Source organism: Symphalangus syndactylus, chromosome 5, assembly GCF_028878055.3.
Source record: "Symphalangus syndactylus isolate Jambi chromosome 5, NHGRI_mSymSyn1-v2.1_pri, whole genome shotgun sequence".
Classification (NCBI taxonomy): domain Eukaryota; kingdom Metazoa; phylum Chordata; class Mammalia; order Primates; family Hylobatidae; genus Symphalangus; species Symphalangus syndactylus.
Genome location: NC_072427.2, coordinates 77,073,139 through 77,094,297, shown reverse-complemented (window position 1 = coordinate 77,094,297; position 21,159 = coordinate 77,073,139). Strand labels below are relative to the sequence as shown.

Genomic DNA, 21,159 nt, shown 5'->3' with positions numbered 1-21,159 from the left:
TCAGCTGGGATCATGAGTAGACTCACTCTCCAAAAACCGAGCTCCCTGACTGAGTAATTCCTGTCCCTCTTAAGGGCTTACAACTCAAGGGGGTCTGCGTGAGAGGGTCGTGATCCATTGAGGAAGTAGAGGGTACTGACTGGGAGCTGCAAGCAGCGGTAATTAGATCAGAACAAAACAGGACAGGGATTTTCACAGTGCTTTTCTATACAATGTCTGTAATCTATAGATAACATAACCGATTAGGTCAGGGATAGATCTTTAACTACCAGGCGCAGGGTGTGGCACCGGGCTGTCTGCCTGTGGATTTCATTTCTGCCTTTTAGTTTTTACTAAAAGGGGAGCGCCCATGTGTGTCTGGGAATGGGTTTGCTCGTGATTGTGGTGGGATGTGTCTCGATGTCCATCAGTACCTTTGTCCTGGGATCAGGCTGCCGACTCTATTGCCAGCACATGGGTGTTACAGTTGCTGTGATAGTCTCAGTACGCAGAAATTCGACATAAGACAATATGAGGGGTGGTCTCCTCCCTTACTTCAAGCTATCTTTGTCTGTGTCTGTGTCTTTGTGTGTCCGTGTGTGTGTGCCCGTGTGTGTCTCCGTGTGTGTCCATGTGTGTGTGCCTGCGTGCATACTCCCATATGTATCTGTGTGTGTCAGGGTGGGTTTGCTCTTGGTGGTGGTGGTGGGGTGTGTCTGGGTGTCCCGTCAGCCCCTCTCTCCCGGGATCAGGCTGCTGGGGCTCTAGTGCCAGCGCGGGGCAAAGCAGGGCCTTGGCCAACGGGGCAGGTCCTCGTTGGGACAAGCGACAATGGTGTGGGCCTTGTGAGAAAAAGGGCCCATGGTGCTGGACCAGCTGTTTGCCCCTGGGCAGCCCTGACGGCTCTGGATGTGTGGGGCAAGAGGGGGCCTTGCAGGAGGGGCGGCGAGGGATCCAAAACAATTTTTCCGCGGCAAGGCAGAGGACCAGAGGGGATCCCAGAACCGCTGGCCCTGGGCCCTGATGCCTCAGAGCGCACCCCGTCCTGAGCTGACCCTATGTGTTGGAAGCTTGGGAGCTCCTGAGCCGGGGAAGGCCTGGAGTGTCTGCGAAAAGGGAGGCCGCCTGGTGTGCCTGGAGCCTGGGCAGGGGGCTGAGGCCTGTGGCTCTCTCGTGCTGCAGCAGGGCGGCGCATGGTCTGGCTGCAGGCGAGGGGTGTGGCTCCGGGAGGCCAGCGGAAGGCGCAGCGCGGTGGCCAGCCGTGCTGGGGCCTTGGGAAGAGCAGCCCGGCCACGGGGGAGCGGCTCTGGGGTCCCGGATCTGAGGCCCGCGGCCACGAGGTGGCGGTGACTCCTGGAGTTGAGCAGGCATGACTGTGACGGGCTCTTGTGGCAGCCAGGCGCCACTGCCAGCCTTTATGGCCACACCACCCTGAGCGCACGGGGTCTTGGCTGATCTTGGAAGCTAAGCAGAGGTGGGCATGGCTAGTACTTGGGATGCGAGACCCCCTGGGAATACTGGGTGCTGAAGGCTTTTGGCTCCCCTCTCCCTCCCTCTTTCCCCCATTTGTCGCCATGCTTCCCAACTGCCCACTGACTCTACTCCAACTTTTCCATGGGCTGCTTTCCACCGGGGAAGGACATTGCCTTCATCAGCCACCAGGAAAACTGTCCCTGTGCACTTGGATTTTCATTGCCACCGACTTCGTGTAAAATCCAGTTTTGGGGACACGAGAGACACCCAGGTCTTGTGCCCTGTGAGCACGCTCGGCGTTATGGCTTCTGCCAGATGGACAGGCTCACTCTACAAATCTCGGAGCCTACCGCATCAAGAAGACAGAAAGGACCAAACAAAGGAAGGACTCTATGAAATGCACCCCTAAAGTAACCAACCAATCCAAGAGTAAACACGTCTCAGGGCTCAGTTAGTCCTCTGGCTTGGACAGCCCTGCCCCCCTGTTCTGGCCCAGCCCAGGCACCCTCCACCCCACCCCGGCCTGCTGAAAGGGGCCCTGTCTACCAGAGCAGAGCCTCCCTCTCCAAGGCTCTATCGCACTCGCTCTCCAGCTCCCTCACCTTCTCTCTTTCTCTTCTTCCCCCTCCACCTCTCCTCTTCTGTAACCTTCTCTCCTTCTCCCCCCACCCTCTCTGTCTCTATCTCTGTCTCTGTCTCACCCTTTGTTTCTATCTCTCCATCCCTCTCTCCCTTGCTGTCCTTCAAGCTATGTCTTTGTGTGTGTGTCCATGCGTGTCCGTGTGCGTGTGTGCCGGCGCACGTGCGCACACCCATGTGTATCTTTTTGTGGGGGTGGTGGGTTTGCTCATGGTGGTGGTGGGGTGTGTCTGGGTGTCCGTTAACCCCTCTTTCCCAGGATCAGGCTTCCGGGGCTGTAGTGCCAGCCCGGGACAAAGCAGTCCCTTCCTGCCCCATTGGCCACGGGCCGGGTCTTCCTCGGGACAAGTGACAATGGTGTAGGCCTTGTGAGAAAAAGGGCCCGCGGGGCTGGGCCGGCTGTTCACCCCTGGGCAGCCCTGGCTTCGCTGGGTGTGTGGGGCAAGAGGGGACCTTGCAGGAAGGGCGGGGAGGAATCCAAAATAAATATTCCACGGCAAGGCAGAGGACCAGAGGGGATCCCAGGACCATGGGCCCTGGTCCCTGATGCCTGGGAGCACACCCCGTCCCGAGTAGGCCCCAAGTGTTGGAAGCTCTGGAGCTTGAGAGCCAGGGGAAGGCCTGTAGTGTCAGCTAAAGGGAAGCCTCCTGGAGAGTCCAGATCCCTGGCAGGGGATGGAGGCCTCTGGTGCCTCGGCAGTCCCGCGCGTGGTCTGGCCGCCGGCAACAGCAGGACGCTCAGGGAGGCCGGCAGAAAGCGCAGCGCGGTGACTGGTGGTGCTTGGGCATATAGAGGTGGAGAGCAGGCTGGCCATGGGCAAGCAGCTCTGGGGTGCCTGATCCCAGCCTTGCGGCCCCGGGTTGGTGGTGACACCTGGAATCAGGCGGGCATAGCTGGACTGGTCTCTTGGACCAGCCAGGCGCCACTGCCGTTGTCTATGGCCATACCACTCTGAACACGAGAGAAACCCAAGCCGCGGCCCGTGGGCACCCTCGGCGCCACTGCTCCCGCCACAGGGACAGGCGCACTCCACAAATTCCAGAGCCCACAGCACCAAGAGGACAGGGAGGAGCCAGCAAAGGAATGACGCTACGAAACACACCCCCAAAGCAACCAACCAATCCAAGTAAAAACACGTCTCAGGGCTCCCCTGGTTTTTCAGCGTGGGCGGCCCTGCCCCCCTGTTCTAGCCCGGCCCAGGCGCCCTCCACCCTACCCTGGCCAAAGGGGCCCTTGTCTACCAGAGCAGAGCCTCCCTCTCCAAGGCTCTGTAGCTCTCCCTCTCTAGCTCCCTCACCCTCTCCCTTTCTCTACTTCCCTCTCCACCTTGCTCTCTCTCTCTCGCAATTTACCTGGTCCCTCTCTGTCTCTCTCTATCGCTGTTTCTCTCTCTCCTTCCGTTTCTATCTTTCCATCCCTCTGTCCCTTGCTCTTCTTCAAGCTGTCTGTGTCTTTGTGTGTCTGTGTGTGTGCTTGTGTTCCCGCACGTGCGCCCGTGTGTGTCTGTGTGTTTGGGAATGGGTTTGCTAGTGATTGTGGTGGGGTGTGTCTGGCTGTCCCTCAGTACCTTTGTCCCGGGATCAGGCTGCCAACTCTATTGCCAGCGCGTGGGTGTCACAGTTGCCGTGATAGTCTCACACACGCAGGTGTGTGGATCTCGTTCATTTTCATGTAGACAACGAGAGCGAAACCACAGAGAAAAGAAACTTCCAGTGCATCAAGGCCTGACGATGGATTCCTGTTTCCTGCAAAATGGGGAGTCTCCAATATAGCCTGTTTGAAACTGGAAAGGAGAGCACTGACACGAAGCTGGTTTTCCACGCATCCCTGGAAGTTTCTGGGGCCCCACAGAGCTCGGGAAACAAACAGTCAACATGGTCACGCTTTCGGGGGGCGGGGGCAGAGACTTGAGCAACAGGCACCTCTGCAGAGGGCAAAGAAACGTGGAATCCAGAATCATGCTTTAGTTGGCCTGAGTGTGACTATGTGTGGACGTGACTATCCGACTCGCGCTCTGTTGCAGGCTCAATGTGGGGATATGTCATCTGTGAACCATGTGGATGAAAAACAGACAACCACGTAAGTCTCGGCTCATTGCTCTCTGGGGAATTCGCTCATTCCTTCTGAAATGGAATTCCTCTGAATCGCTCCGGGATGAAGTAACCCAGGCTGGCGATCTGGAGGGCCACTGAGCGCCCCGCCGGCCAACGGGGCTGTGGGCCTAGCACTTAGCCCACACTGGGGACCCAGCATTTTCCCGGAGTGCTGGGTCCTGTTGGTTCTGGAGGCAGAAGACCGTTTTTCTCTCTGCCTTCCTTTATCTGTTTCTTGCTCCTTTTGTCTCTCTGTACATCCTTCCCTCTGTTCTTCCCTCCCTCTCCCGGTTTTTCCCTCCCTTTCTGCCTCCCTCCCACTTTCTCTCCCTTCCAGGGTCACTCAGTCCATCCATCTTTTCCTAGCTCCATCCTTCCGTCCCACTCTGTCTCCGTTCCTGTCCTCATCTCTGCCTGCCTTCCCTCTTGCCTGGAAAGGGCAGCACTCCGGTTTGCGCGAGGTCTCGGGTCTACATTTAGTTGCAAGGCGCTCCGTGGTTCTGGCGAGGAGGCTGGTGGGACACGGGTTGGCAAGTGATGGCGAGTGAAGAGGCAGAGGAGTCGAGCATCGGAAAGGAGAACTGGCCTGGCTTCTGCCCGGGCCCAGTGTTTCGCGGACTGCGGTCTCCGCCAACCCGACTGAAAAATGAGGGGGAAAAAGGGATGAGAGCTCCGCCCGGGCTGGTTAGAAAACCTAGCCTGCTACCCGCAAACCCGCGCATGAGCAGTAGACAGTCCACCTCCCGGTACCTGGGCAGGCCCTGGGATCCCCGGGTTGCTCAGGAAAGAATGACAGCCCTCCTCTGTGTGGAGTCTCTCGCCCGACCTGGAAGTCAGGGATCCTGGACAGGTCAGCTGGAAGAGAAGAAACGTCTCTCCATACCGAGTCAGAGGTTCACCGCAAAAGAGAGGCCGCCGCCCTGCCCCCACCCCGCCCCAACCCCGCGTCCTAAAGCTCCTCCAGCAGAGCCCGGTGTTCTTCCTCGCTGAGGAGTGGTTCCAGCCGAGCGGCCTCTTCCACGTCCTTCAGCTCCCCTAGTGGCGCCGGATCTAGGAAAGGTTGTGACTTTTGCTGAAACTCTGGGGTCGCCAGGAACTCATCTAACAGCCTGGAGGTGAGTGCAGATGAGCGCCCCGGTTCCTGGAGCGCTTGGGAGGGCGCCTGGATGGCTTGCATCTGTGCTTGACGCGGAGGCCTCCGGGGTCGCGAGCTTCGGAGGTGAAGGTGCCCCATCTTCGGGTTCCCAGGCCGCCCCGGCAACCTGGGGCTCCAGCCCCACCACGGACTGCCCTGGGACGTGTCTGGCGCAAGCACACCTTGGCCCTGTGGCCCAGCTTGAGCGGATCCTGGCTGTCCCACCGCGCAAGGGCCCGGCAGGCCGTCGCGCTGCGGGTCCCGGTCCTCCCGGCATTTGCTTGGGTGCGGAGGCCACCGAGGAGTCTGAGGGTGCCAGAGAGCCCCTTCCGGAGGAGCCAGGGCGGCGTAGGCAAAAAACCCGCCTGCCGGGGCAGGTTGGGAGATCCCTTCTGCCGAGGCGGCCTTGCTGGGCTGGAGCAGGGGCACGGCCCTTGCTCCCTGGCTCACGAAAGCCCCCTGTGGGAGAGTCCCAGGCGCGCAGGGCATGTGGGGTGCGGGGAGCCCGTTCCCCACGCCCCGGTGTGGGCGAAGGCGACCGACCAGGGAGCAGGGTGACATCCGCCGGGGGCCACGTTGCACAGGCCGCCTGTGTGCACGGGCGCCCCACCACCCTGTCCCGGGTGCCTGTCCCTTCGATTCTGAAACCAGATGTGAATCCTGGACTCTGGGAGGCCCGTCTCTCTGGCCAGTCCTTCCCTGGTGGCGATGCCTGGAAAGCGATCCTTCTCAAAGGCTCAAACCAGCAGGGCGGTCTGGGATCGGGAGATGGCGGTCCGCTTCCGCCTGCCTTCTTGCGGGCCGCGTCTCCGGGGCTAGGGCCGAGATTCCCCCCGGTGCTGCCTCAGCTGGCGTGACCTCCCATTCTGAAGCCAAATCTGGACCCTGGGCTCCGGAATGCCTATGGCCTGGGGCAGCCCCTCTCTGGTGGCGATGCCCAGGTATGGGTTCCGCTGAAAGCAGGCTCGCAGGGCCTCGCTTTGGCTCTGGGTCCAAGCGAGTCTCCTTCGCCGTCCTCGTCCTTGGGCTTCCGCTGGGAGGGTGCTGTCCGAAGGTATCAGGAGAGCCATCGCGGAGAGCCCCGGCCGGAATTTCACGGACGGACACGGGCAGAGAGAGGCCGGCGGGCTCCCGTGCACCTCAGCCGGCCTATGCACTGCGCGCAGCTCCAGCCAGGAGGCCCTTAGAAAGACCTACCACCTCCACCCCGTTATTAACTTGCATGAGCTCTGGGGCCCATGGTCCTGGGGTAGCCCGCCCTCTGAAGCCAAAAACCTCAGGGACCAGGGCCTTGTGGGGTGGGTGGGTGTAGGGCCAGATTGGAGGGGAAAGAGGGGCTTCGGGGGCTGGCTCTCTGAGGTTCTCCAGTAATTCTATGGAAACTGGAAGCAGCTGTCTTGATTCGCACAGTTTTCAGGCAGAAACCACCCTGAAGGGTGGAGTGTGGGACTGAACCTCCATGACAGTCTTGAGTTTTCCAGGCCCTCTCCGGGAAGGCGGCAATGCCTGTGGGTGTCGCCGTTGCCATGATAGTCTCACACACGCAGGGGTGTGTATCTCGTTCATTTTCATGTAGAAAACGAGAGCGAAACTACAGAGAAAAGAAACGTCCGGTGCATCATGGCCTGACCACGGATTCCTGTTTCCTGCAACAAGGGCAGTCTCCACTGTGGCCTGTTTGGAAACTGGAAAGGGGAGGGAAGTCACGATGCTGCTTTTCCAAGCTTCGCTGGAGGTTTCTGTGTCCCCACAGAGCTCCGGAAACAGTCAACATGGTCACGCTTTCCGGGAACGGAGACACGTGAGCAACAGGCCCCCCTTGCAGAGGGCAAAGGAACGTGGAACCCGGAAACATGGTTCACTCTGCTTGAGTGTGAATGCTCTGTTGCAGGCTCAGTGTGGGGCTATGTCATCTGTGAACCATGTGGATGAAAAACGGACAATCACCCGAGTCTCCGCTCATTGCTCTCTGGGCAATTTGATCATTCCTTGGGAGGCGGAATTCGTCTGAATCGCTCCGGGATGAGGTGACCCAGGCTGGCGATCTGGAGGGCTGGTGAGCGTCCCGCAGGCTCACGAGGCTGTCAGCCCAGCACTCAGCCTGCACTGGGCACCCAACATTTTCCCAGAGTGCAAGGTCCTGCTGGTCCTGGAGGCAGAAGGCCGCTTTTCTCTCTGCCTTCCTCTCTCTGTCTCTTGCTCCCTTTCCCCTTCTGTCCTTCCCTTCCTCCCTCCTCCCTCCCTACCTCCCATCCTCACCCTCTCCCCACTTTCTCCTTTCCAATGTCCCTCTGTCCATCTGTCCTTTTCTCGCTCCATTCCTCCGTTTCTCTCTATCTCTGTTCCTCTCCCCATCCTATTTTTCAACATAGTATGACCTCATTGTGTGTATCTATGTGTTAACATTTTTTTAGCAAAAAAATTCATTTTCATTAAGATATGTACATTGTTATTTAGACACGTTACTTATGTATGTGCATTTGTTTAATAGACATAATTTATTTCAGTTATTCTACAGCATAGTGTAGGCATAACTCATAAGCAGTGTCAACCCCAAAATTGTGTGACTCACATTACTGTGATTCTTTTCTATTGCAGTGGTTGAGAATAAAATCTCTATATCTCCAATTTATATCTGTCTATTACCATTGAATTGGCCCCATTTCCTGTAGTGATAGAACACTATTCCCCTACTATGACAAGAGCTGTGGGCTGTGGGGAGGTCAGGGATAGGATGACACAGAAGTGAAGATAAGACATTCTCTTTTTCACATCTTTATTAAATACAAATTCCATATGAAAGAAATTTAAAATTCCAAACATTAATGCTTATTTCATCACATAAAATGAAATTATAAAGCAACAAAACAAGTAATTAATACACTTAGATAATGAAAGATTGTATGATCTCAGTACAAAATACAAGTAGAATATACGTCAAATATAACAAAATACACTGTATTGTAGTATGCGATGAAATCTCCATATCCTGCAATATAGTACAATCAATTGAAATGTATAAAATGCAATAAAATATAAATTTAGGATTTTAAAATGAAATAAAACATGAAGCAGTTCAATAAATAAGTGCAATCATTTACCATTTAATATATCTTGACGTAAATTTTATGTAGAAATATTAACAGTAAACAGCTTGCATAGTAATTTTACTATAATTATGTCAGACTGTAAAAATGTATAGACATTTTTTCACAGGGAGTGCTATTAATGGTTTGTGGATATTAGTACTCCAGGGGTTCAGACTGGAAGAATGAGAGCCTACAACATTTTCCGGATTAACAGAGAAGCAATTTCTTGGTAAGGGGGCTCATGCCTGTAATCCCAGCACTTTGGGAGGCGGAGGCTGGTGGATCACCTGAGTTCGAGGCCAACCTGGCCAAAGTGACAAAACTCTGTCTCTACTAACAATACAAGAAAAAAAAATTAGCCAGGCGTGGCAGTACATTCCTGTAGTCCCAGGAACTTGGGAGGCTGAGGCATGAGAATTGTTTGAACCCAGGAAGCAGAGGCTGCAGCAAGTTAAGATTTTGCCACTGCACTCCAGCCTGGATAACATAGTAAGACTGTCTCAAAAAAAAAAGGAACATATAATTTTATATTTACTTTTCTACAATCTAAAATACACAAATTCACGATTACATTCTAATATTCTTCTGATTATATAGAAATGCACGACTGTCATCAGACATCCAAAAGGCATCAAATGTCTAACATGAAATATAAAATTTGTCTATAGCCTTAGTGGTCTGCAAAATGCAGGGCTGACCATTCTGAGTATACCACTCAAGTTTCTTTCCTATGACTTCTTCAGGTTCTGTCATTTATTAACACAGTGTGTCTAAAATTGTCACTGCTGGTCATCTGGAAGAATCTGAGAAGAAGCAGGTCCTTGTTCTCATTCCCAGAGCTGCATCTCTGCTGAATAGGGTCAAGGTGCTCCCAGCTTAGCCTCATCTGATCCACTGACAGGCTCAGTTATCTGCTGCCCAGGGAAGGGCTGGGCTTCTCTCTCCAGGGCTGAATCCCCAGGACCAGGCAGTGTGGCTGGGACAAGCCAGCCCTCTGCAGGGAAGACATAAGCTGCCTGGGTGGCCATGGAATACAAGGTCTTCACCTGGGCACACAGAAGCCCCCGGAGCTGAGTGAGCAGTGTCAGCTGCTCACAGGTCAGTGGAGAATGGATCTTCTGTGCCCACACCTGGGCTAGGTCTTGATAAACAGCCTCTGACATAGCTCGCACCGAGGTCACCAAGCTTTTTCGAAGTGACGGTGTTTGGACTCCTAGGGGCCGAGACCTGTGCCGCTTGCTGTGTCGAGTGCGAGCCCTGGAACGTCCCCTATGGTGGGTATCACAGGTCTCCTGGATTTCACTGTTGTGCACAGCAGTGGAGGATCTTGATTTCTTTTTCAACATCAAGCTGCACTCCTCTTCTGGAATGTTCCCTGCAAAGAAATCATGTGAGAGACTCACCAGAGCAGTCCCAACAGACCCTCATTTCCAGAACACCCTGTGCACCCAGGTGAACCCCACTTGTCTCTCCCATTCCTTCCTGACCATCTCAGCACTGGAATGAAGTGAGGCCGAACCTCTTGTGATTCCCCAGATATTCTCAGAGTGCTAAGATCTCAAAAACTTACTCGTCAATAAGTAACTCCCTTTCCGCTCAAGACTCGTTTAAAAGTTTCCTGCTTATTTGCCTTTTGGGGCAAACCAAAAACAAAAAAACCACCACCACCACCACCAACAACAAAAAAAACAAGATTCTACCTGCTCTGTCTTGGCAGCTGTTTTTGGAACTGATTTTTCTTTTCCTGCAGTTTTCCCGATATGAGCTGGACTCTGGTTCTGTGAACACAATGAGAGTTTGAGAAACTGCCTTCAGCTGAACACCTGGAAATTCCTAGTCCATTCTGGACACACAGGAGCTGAGTTTGCCACCGAACCCCAGCTCTCTTCTGTTCTCCAGTGTCCAGGATCTGTACGGCACTGGCTGCCAAGGAGCTCCCAGTTTCCTTGCCAGGGGAGCCTGTGTTGCTGCCCTGTCCCTTCTCACCTTGAAAGAGTCAAATCTTACCTGATCCAGCAGTGCTGTTCCCGGCCTTGAGCTTGGTTTCCTCAGAATTCTCCTCGTTTGGATTGGGCTCCGATCCTGCTGCAAAAGAAAGTTAAGATGACTCACCTCTCCCTAAGCAGAGTCCCATAGTCTATCTCTGATGCATTTTTGTGAATCAGTCTTTCATGGAAGCTCTTCAGCCAGTGTCATGAGTGAATACATTTCTCAATGTCCCCTGAGGGCACTAAGCCATTTATGATCCCCAATCTCAAAATAAAACCCTACCAAAGACACGTAGCTCAGTATCCCTGATTCCAACCCTCCTTCCAGCCTCCATAGGAGCAGCCCAAGGCCTTACCTTGCCTTTGCATGTGCTTCTCACTGGAATGAGAGACGGCGGTCTTGCCTCTTCCTTTGAATGGTTTCTTCTCATCTGAGCCCTTTTCTGTAAAGGAGATCGGTTGGAAAGGGGGCTGGTCAGTGGAGCATCGGATGGAGGAGCAGTGGAGATCGGGGTCTTCATTTCCCTTTCCCATGTTGAAGCTCAAGTGAAAGGTGCACTCTCTAACACGTCCAAAGGCAGAGTGTGGGTTATTCTGATAGACCTGCCTTTTATACGTCCCTCGCCTGGGCGTGGCTTACTCTGATTGGCCGAACAGTTTTCTCATTCCTGCCGCTTCTTAGAGCCTCAATCAGAAGTTTCTTGCTGTAGTTCTACTGGGGACCTAGACACAGTTAAGGGAGACATTTTTAGGATCCTGTCATAGTGTCAAGAAAACAAAGAACCGGGAGCACAGGGATCGGAAGATCAGGGAATCATTTCTTCTGATTTCTGTCCCAGTTCCTACCTGGAAGTATTTATGATCTCGTTCACCTTTCAAGATGCACAATTAAACATGCCTATATTGATATACGTTATATATTTTGCACAGAAAGAGAATTTATTGTACATAGTGTTAACATTGTATGCATAGATATTATAATTTCTTAAATGCTTGGAAACAACAAATGTCAAATTATGGTTGATTGTATTAGATCCACACATGATGAAATAAAAATGCAGAGAAAAAATAAATACCACATGAAATGACCCTTCCTACCTTAAAAATGGAGAACATAATTAGATCAAATGCAATAAAATTGAATTGATTAGATTGAGCCAGTGCTAACCTAATCAGCTCCTGATTCCTGAGGTAGGAAAAAGTCTAGGTGGAAAAAGTTTCACCCTTTCTCACCCTTCCTCAGTCATCCTGGGAGCGCCATTGTGTTCTGTGGAATTTATTCAGCCTCCCTAATAAAAATGGACTTGGTTTCAAACAGGTAACCCAACTGATCACAAGAAAAACAGCCTAGATTCTGAACATTCAGCTCCTGTCTTCACACCGCAGACACCACCTGAATCCCGGCAAAGCCCACATTGTTTCTCATCATCCACCATATTCCAGGGCAGCCTCTCAAAATTGCCTCAGTGAGATGGGACAAGGTGTGGTGGAGCTCCAGGTTCAGAAGAGCTGTCTCATCCCTTCCTACTGCGGCGGAGTCTGTCTCTGTTGGTCAGAGCCCTCCAACTAGCCTAGTCTATGTCCAAGCAAGTGTACCCTAAAAGGACCTTCTTGTCTCCCCCTCTGCTGAGGAAAGCATGCAGGAATGAGACTTTCTATGTTAGGGAGTACTCAGCCTCCAGTCCCACATGACTTGATTGACTGATGAACTGATTCCTTGAGGAGGAGAAAGACACGGGAAAGAGACTGTTTGGGTGAGTCTCTGTTTTCCCAGCTGTGCTGCCTGTGCAAATAGTGGAACAACAACAAAAAAAAATAGTGGTAGACACACACTGCCTAGTGAAATTGTCTGAATGTAAATGGAACTTATCATAATATGATATTGTTATATATTATAATGTTATGATATCATAAAATTTATTTTACCTCTAAATAAATTTTGATACATTATGATGTAACATAAAATGTGGTCAGGTAATTTTATACGAAAATTGAATTAAATTTTGTAACAATATTAACATATAAACTCAATAGAAAGTTAGGAAAATTGTCTGCTCTTGTGTAAATGACTGCTTTTTGGATAACTCTGTAAAAGGTATGAAGATGGGTCTGCTACTTACAGGCACGGTGGCTCATGCCTGTAATCCCAGCACTTTGGGAGGCCAAGGCGGGTGGATCACCTTAGGTCAGGAGTTCATGGCTAGAATAGCCAACATAAGGAAACCCCATCTGTACTAAAAATACAAAAAAAAATTAAATGAATGTAGTGGCTCACGCCTGTAATCCCAGCTACTTAGGAGGCAGGAGGATTGCTTGAATCCAGGAGGCAGAGGTTTTGGTGAGCCAAGATCACGCCACTGCACTCCAGCTGGGCAACAGAGCAAAACTGCGTCTCAAAAAAAGAAAAAACTCAGGCTTATTTTTATTAAAATCTAGATTTTAAATAACATTTCTAGGTATTCCCTTTCAATAAAAATCCAAACCAAAACAAACAAAAAATTTCTAGGTAATTCCCATGAATATGAATAACTGTTAAATTGGGTACTTTTATTTTTAAGAGAGGGATTGTTTACACGGATGTGTTGATGTGTCAAACACGCGCAGTTAAAATTGTACCTATTTTTGACAGATCCTGACTCTAACCCTCTGGATGGAGTGCAGTGGTGCAATCGCAGCTCACTGCAGCCTTGACCTCCCAGACTCCAGTGATCCTCCCAAGTCAGCTTCCCAAATAGCTGTGACTACAAGTGTGCACCACTATGCCCAACTAACTTTTAAAAAATTGTTGTAGAGATGAGGTCTCACTCTCTTGCCCAATGAGGTCTTGTTATGTTGCCTACATCTTACCTCAAAAAAAAAAAAGAAACTTATTAAAAGATAAAGTCTGAGTTAAAAATGGATTCACATTAATAATTTTTAACTTGGTACTTCTATTGTTAAAAGAGGGATTGTTTATATGGGTGTGTTTATGTGTAAAAAGCTAACTAAGGTCGAACCTTTATTTTTTTTTTTGAGACAGAGACTCACTCTGTCACCCAGGCTGATGTGTAGTGGCACAATCACAACTCACTGTAGCCTCAAACTCGTAGAATCAAGAGATCCTGCTATGTCAATATCCCAAGTAGCTGAAACTACAGACATGCACCACCGAGCCTGATTAATTTAAAAAAAAATTAGTAAAGATGTGGTCTCACTATGCTGCCCAGACTGCTCTCAAACTCCTGATCTCAAATGATCCTCCTGCCTTGTCATTCCAAAGTGATAGGATTAAACAGGCTTAAGCCATTGTGCTCAGCCAAGAGTTTACCTTCAATGAGCACATATTTTATATCAGAAAAAATAATAATAAATAATAAAGTCCGTGTAAGAAATGAGTTGAAGTATAGATAATACAAAATTGACATGTCATTAGTTGTTCTTGAGCCTGGGTAACAGGCTTATTGTACTGTTTCTTTTATTTTGTGTGTTTTAAATTTTCTGTAATAAAACGTGTGACAATACAAAGTTGATCTACAATGTTAGCTCTTAAGATCTTAGTGACTTTGGGGGAGAAAAAAGAGAGAGAAAGTGGTTGCCAGGGCATCAGTGAAGCTGGTTCTATTTCTAGGTTACACATGTGTGTTCACTTTGTAATAATTCATTGAACTTTACATGATTTCTTTGTATACATCTTTCTGCATGAATGTTATACATATATAAAATTTAAATATTGCCTATCTGCACAAAATTTTCACTTCATATCTCAGAATAAGAGCACTGTTTTGTATTGTTTTAAAGTGAGACAGGTTTGCTCAGGGCATAATCAGATGGATATTAATATTCCAAGGTATTTACTTATGGCCTAACACTTTGGTGACCTTCTAGGTCTTCCCATGTTTACATCAATTTAGTAAGTAAGATAGTTATAATTTTTTAGGGTATAGGCCAAGCACAGTGGCTCATGCCCACACTCTCAGCCCTTTGGGAGGCCAAGGCAGGAGGATCATTCGAGTCCAGTATTTTGAGTTTTTTTAGGATGCAATTATTATTCAGCAAAGTCCTCTTCCCATAGTGAGGTTCAGCAATGCAAGGGCACCTAGTGCATACTATTCATTTGGTATGAGTAGAACTGGATTGATTCAGGAATAAAATGTGCAGCAGAGGTCAGTTCGGCAAAGAAAAGTAGGTAATGCAGGTAAGATCAGAAGACCACAACCCAGCAGCAGCAAATCTTTCCATTTATTTCAGGAACCCATTTGCCACTAGTTCACCGGAAGAGGCTGATTTAAACCGTTCATTTCAGGAAACCATTTGCCACTTGTTCACCAGAAGGGCTGATTTAAAGCAGCAGTTTGGGGACTTGGTTGTACCCCATAGTCACCCAGAGAGCTTTAAACAGCACTGTGGCTCAGGTCCCACTGCAAGGATTCTGAATTCATTTATCTATTGCCTTTTGAGTTTAGGTAGTTTTAAAAGCCTCCCTGGTGATTCCCGTGTGCACCCAGGGGGATAAACCCCTGGTTTGGGGTGAGAAATGCGTTTGATGCCCATGTATTCCATGTGTACAGTGGTGATTTGCCCCATGACCACTCCTGAATTTGGGGTCTTAGAAAATACACTTGTCCTGTTAAAAATCAAAAAAACAACTTCAAAACACACTCAGCTGTTTGGCTAAAGTGCAGCAGGAGAAAATATCTTCTCAACAGATGTATCTGAATGGCACTTGCTTTCAGAGTAAAAGGTGGTTTCAAGCACAATATAGCACTTTTTTCCCAAAGGTTTTCAAGGCCTTTTACTATCATATCCTTATGAATGACAGGAATAAAAAAATCATAGTTATATAACTGTCAAATATTATATTAGGAAAAAAATTACCGTCATGTCTTCCATGCTCAGGTACCCTGATTAAAATCATTTAAGACCCATCTGCCCTGTGTGGTGGACCACACCCGTAATTCCATCACTTTGAAAGGCAGAGGCTGGAGGATCACTTGAGCTCAGGAGTCCAAGACCAGCGTGCTCAACATAGAAAAACTTCATCTCTGCCAAAAATACAAATATTATCTGGTTGTGGTAGTGCACACGTGTGGTCCCAGCTACTTGGGAGGCAGAGGTGGGAGAATCGCTGGAGCACAGAATGTCAAAGCTGCAGTGATCCACTGCACCCCAGCCAGAATGACAGGGAAAGAGACCCTGTCTCAGAAATAAAAATAAATAAAGAGACCCATTCTTTCAGACACCCTCATTCTTCTACGTAAAACATGGGGCTTTTGACTGAAATGTTTTAAGATGAGCTGAATATTCTCCCGTGATCAGGAGCAGTAGATGGGGGTTGCTCCCTTCCTGTTCTTTGAGTTGAAGCAAGGCAGAGGTCTGGAGACTCAAACTGGTAAATATATCAATTGCTTTCTTTTCATATGACATATTAAGCTATTCTTGCATTGCTATTTAAAAAACCTGAGACTGGGTTATTTATAAGAAAAGAGTTTGATTGTCTCATGGTTTTTCAGGCTGTGCAGGAAGCACAGCACCAGAGTCTGCTTCTGGGAAGGCCTGGGGAACCTTACAATCATAGTGAAAGAGAAGCAGGCATCTCACATGGTAGAACAAGAAAGATGGGGGAGGGATGGGCCACACTTCTAAACAACCAGATCTCGCGAGTACTCACTATCACAAGGATGGCATAGAGCCATGAGGGACTCACCCGGTGATTCAACCACCTCCTCCCCAGGCCCCACCTGCCACATTGGGGATTAAAATTCAATATGAGATTTGGAGGGGACATCTAAATTACATCACGTGACCATCAGAAAATCAGATGAAGAATTCATGATTTCTACTGTCCAGAAACTTTTCATCTATAGCAAACGGATTAATGGCTGAATTCAGCATCCTGTGATTGGAAGGGAAATGGATTAATGGCTGAATTCAGCATCGTGTAGTTGGAAGGGAAATGGATTAATGGCTGAATTCAGCATCCTGTGGTTGGAAGGGAAATGGATTAATGGCTGAGTCCAGCACCCTGTATTCGGAAGGGAAATGGATTAATGGCTGAATTCAGCACCTTGTGGTCGGAAGGGAGAAGGGAGCTGCACAGGGGGCCTTGGCTGCATTTGCTCCACTTCTCTTATGCTGTTCCTTGAGTTCCGATGTCACCACCTGAAGGGCTATTCATGGACAAAAGAATTATTGTTATTGTTGTAATTATTCCTATTTCTTTTATCGTGGTAAAAATGTTTTTAGCTTCTCATATAATTGTCCTAAAAAACCCTAAGAGTTTTGCTTAAGTTTCTTGTCATCGTGTGTTATAAAAATTGACAGAGAAGTGGCTAAAACAGATTAAAATTACACAGGCTCTAAGAGTCAAGTCTCTGTTGGGCAGGCTTAGGAAAGACAGAAATGTAAATATTCCACAAGCATGAACATCAGAAACATGGGGTCCACTTTCTGTTCCAGCCCTGCCCAGATCCACCCTCTTCTAAGTCCTCATCCAGGTCTGGCTTCACTCTCGAATCTTCTCTCACAGAACTGATTAAAGGAGACCAGATATTCGGGTGGGGGCTCCTGCCGCCTCTCCTGAGCTGGTGCCCACAATTTCCTAAAATGGAAAAGCAGATAAATGGAAGCAAATAATTCTATATTTGGGGGCTATAATTTCTTTTTCATTGAAGCCAGTGCTTCTAGAGACACTCCACCTAGCAACTTGTTTTCCATTCCTGCAAATTCAGTAGCTGCTCCACAAGGCACAAGAAGGTAAATATAAATATAAAACATCTCTCTGAGCATTTCACCCATTTTCCTCTATCCCTCTCATCTGTCTATATAGCTTTTATTCTGCACATTTTATTTTTCAGGTAAATAATTTTTTAAATGGAAGAAAAAATAGAAATGCTAGGCCCTTCATTTAAATCCTGAAAATTACAGAAAACTTGGAACCCAACTCCCAGGGTGCTATGAGGATTAACTCACATCACGTAATGTTTCCTGAACAGTGCTCTGTAACAGACTTCTGAACACATGGTATGTGCTCAGTAAACATTGTATTAACTCATGTGTACATGTTTTCCAAATGCAGACTTACTCAAACATTGATGCCTTCTCCAGGCTTTCTAAACTGTAAAGATCCAGCAGAAAATGACACGTTTGAGAATGGTGATTGATGGCTTCCACTTGGGGCCAAAAGTATTTGTGTTGTAGTAAGAGGGTTGGGTGTCAGGAGCTCTGTGCTGTGCCTACTTTCCCTAGCTTAGTGCTACTATATTGGATGTAGTGGAAGAAACATCAGCATTAAGAGGAGACTTTTTAAAGAAGCTAATTCATGGACCCCTTCCAAAACTGAAGAATCACTTTACTAAGAGAGAGCCTAGAATTGGAAATAATTCATATCCACATTGAAACTTGAGAGGCATCCAGTCGTGGTGACTCACGCCTGTAATCCCAACACTTTGGGAGGCCGAAGTGGGCAGATCACCTGAGGTCAGGAGTTCAAGACCAGCCTGGGCAACATGGCCAAACCATGTCTCTACTAAAACATACAAAAATTAGCCAGGTGTGGTGGCTGGTGCCTGTAATCCTAGCTACTCGGGTGGCTGAGACTGCAGAATCACTCAAACCTGGGAGGTGGAGGTTGCAGTGGGCCAAGATGGCACCGCTGCACTGCTGCACTCCTGCCTGGACAATGAGTGAAAACTCTGTTGAAAGAAAAGGAAAAAAGAGAAAGAAAGAAAAAGAAAGAAAGAAAGGAAGAAAGAAAGAAAGAAAGAAAGAAAGAAAGAAAGAAAGAAAGAAAGAAAGAAAGAAAGGAAGGAAGGAAGGAAGGAAGGAAGGAAGGAAGGAAGAAAGAAAGAAAGAAAGAAAGAAAGAAAGAAAGAAAGAAAGACTTGAGAGGCAATGCTTAGCTAAGTGGCTCTCGGCCCCTGCTTCCAGCCATAATCACATGGCCAGCTTAAAGAAGTACCATCACCTGTGCCCTCCACAGAGACTCTGTCTGTTGGTCTTGGTGGGAGCATCTATGTGGTTATAATTAGAAAGTCAAATTGTCCCTCTTTGATGATTATATAATATCATATATACAAAAATTCTAAAGAACACCAAAAAAACTCTTAGATTTGATAAATAAATTTAATAATGCTTCAGGATGCAAAAATCAATGTACAAAAATTGGTAGCATTTTTATACACCAATGATGATCAAGCTGAGAACTGAATTAAAAAGTCACTTCCTTTTACAATAGCTACAACAAAGGTAAAATGCTTAGAAATACAATCAGTCAAAGAGATGGACGAGCCCTACAAGGAAAACTACAAAACACTGATGAAAGAAATTGTACATGACACAAATGAGAAAAACATCCCATGCTCATGGATTGGAATAATTATGATCATTAAAATTACTACTGCCCAAAGCAATCTACATATTAAATGCAATTCCTACCAAAATGCCAATGTTATTTTTTTAATTAGAAAAAAAACTCTAAAATTCACATGGAACCACAAAAAGAGCCTGAATAGCCAAAGCGAATCTAAGCAAAGAGAATGAAGCTGGAGATATTACATTATCTGACTTAAAATTATGCTAGAAGGCTGGAATAACCAAAACAGCATGGTACTGACATAAATTGACACATAGATCAATGGTACAGAATAGAGAACCTAGAAATAAAGCCACATACCTACAAACAACTGATCTTTTACAAAGTCAACAAAAACATGCACTGGAGAAATGACATCCTATTCAACAAATTGTGCTGGAAAAATTATATTGCCATATGTAGAAGTATGGAATGAGACCCCTATGTCCCAACATATACAAAAATCAACTCAATATGGATTAGAAGACTAAAATGTAAGACCTGAAACTATAAAAATGCCAGAAGAAACTCTAGGATAAACTCTTCTAGAGATTGACTTGGACAAAGAATTTATGACTAAGATCTCAAAAGCAGATGTAACAATAACAAAAATAGACAAAAGGAACTCAATTAAACAAAAAAGCTCCTGAAAATGAGCTTTTTAATTAACACAGTGAAGAGAAAACCTATGGAACGAGATAAATGTTTACAGATTTTGCATGTGACAAAGATCTAATGTCCAGAATATACAAAGAACTCAAACAGCTCAACAAAAATAAAACAAGTAACCTCATTAAAAAGCAAGCAAACAACATGAACATTAAAAACAAAGACAATGATGCTCAATGGTCAACAAGCATGTAACAGATGCTTAACGTTGTCAATCATCAGAGAAATGCCAATTAAAAACCACAATGAGGTACCAACTTACACCATGCAGAATGGCTATTACTAAAAAACAGAAAAATGAGCTATCGGCAAGGATACAGAGAAAAGAGAACACTTATACATTGTTTGTGGGAAAGTAACTTTCTACAACCTCTATGGAAAACAATATGGAGATTTCAAAATAGACTAAAAATAGAACTTCCATTTGATTCAGCACTCCCACTACTTGGTATCTACCCAAAGGAAAATAATTTGTTACATAAAGAAAATACCCATGCTCACACGTTTATCACAGCACTATTCACAATAGCCAATATATGAAATCAATTTAAATTTATCAATCAATAATCGAATAAAGAAAATGTGCTATACAAGTATACCATGGAATACTACTCAGCCATGAAGAAGAATAAAATCATGTCTTTTGCAACAACATGAATAAAACCAGAGGCCATTATTGTAAGTCAAAAAACTCAGAAACAGAAAATCAAATTCTGTATTTTCTCACTTGTAAGTGGGAACTCAATTATGCATACACTTGGATATAGAGTCTGGAAAAATAGACACAGGATACTTAGAAAGATGGGAGGTTGAAGAGGGTTTAGGAATGAGAAAATAGCTAATTGGGACAATAAACAACATTCAGATGATTGTCACACCAAAGCCCATAATTCATCACAATGCAACATGCTTCTGTAAGGGAGCTGCATTTGTACTCTCTAACATATTAATAAAGAGATAAAAAAAAAAAAGGCCTGGTGCAGTGGCTCAAGCCTATAATCCCAGCACTTTGGGAGGCTGAGGCAGGCGGATCACATTGTCAGGAGTTCAAGACCAGCCTGGCCAATATAGTGAAACCCCGTCTCTACTAAAAATACAAAAATTAGCCGGGCATGGTGGAGCACGCCTGTAGTCCCAGCTACTCGGGAGGCTGAGGCAGGAGAATGACTTGAACCCAGGAAACAGAGGTTGTGGTGAGCCGAGATTGTGTCACTGCACTCCAGCCTGGGGAACAGAGGGAGACTCGGTCTCAAAAAAAAAAAAAAAAAAATAGAGAGAAAAAACTTTGGCTTTTATCAAGAGGACAAACTGAATAGACCTCATAATTTTCATAAATAATTAGATTAGGCAAAAAAAATTTAATAAAAATAAATAAAAAATAATATTGTATTTTAAGAATGGTATAGAAAGATAATTTGATGAATTAGAGTAGTTAGTACTTAGCACATACAATGTTAGGCAAGATTCTAAGCCACTTAGACATTTATGGACAGAATATGTAACAGAGTAAAATAAATAACACAAAGATTCATTGGCAATGACAAATTGACATATTTTCAATCATATTAGATGATATTAAAATCACTAACAAATTTACTGTTTTGTTTCATAATAAAAAAGAATGTTAAATAACTTCATTAAAAAGTTTGACTAATTAGGCATATAGATAAATGGGCAGCATTTTGACCAGTAGACAGAGGATAAACATTTTCAAAGACCAGACAAAATTATTTATGTATTTTTTGGGGGGAGAGAATAGTTTTA

General features: G+C 46.8%; 1 protein-coding gene and 1 pseudogene across 2 annotated transcripts; both read right to left on the bottom strand.

Annotated features, from left to right (window-relative positions):
- Positions 1-5,134: 5,134 nt before the first annotated feature.
- LOC129483177 (double homeobox protein 4-like protein 4) lies at positions 5,135-6,390 on the bottom strand (annotated as a pseudogene).
- Positions 6,391-9,132: 2,742 nt separating this feature from the next.
- Positions 9,133-10,954, bottom strand: LOC129483178 (protein FRG2-like-2). Of its 2 annotated transcripts, none has more exons than XM_055280197.2 (4): positions 10,754-10,954; positions 10,417-10,494; positions 10,110-10,187; positions 9,133-9,784 (listed from the first exon to the last, which is right to left on the bottom strand). In XM_055280197.2, the coding sequence occupies exons 1-4, from the start codon at positions 10,929-10,931 to the stop codon at positions 9,270-9,272; spliced, it is 849 nt and encodes a 282-aa protein (XP_055136172.2). In that variant the 5' UTR covers positions 10,932-10,954; the 3' UTR covers positions 9,133-9,269. The 2 variants fall into 2 exon arrangements, with proteins under 2 accessions (XP_055136172.2, XP_055136173.2); XM_055280198.2 differs by having other exon boundaries at positions 10,417-10,491.
- Positions 10,955-21,159: the final 10,205 nt, after the last annotated feature.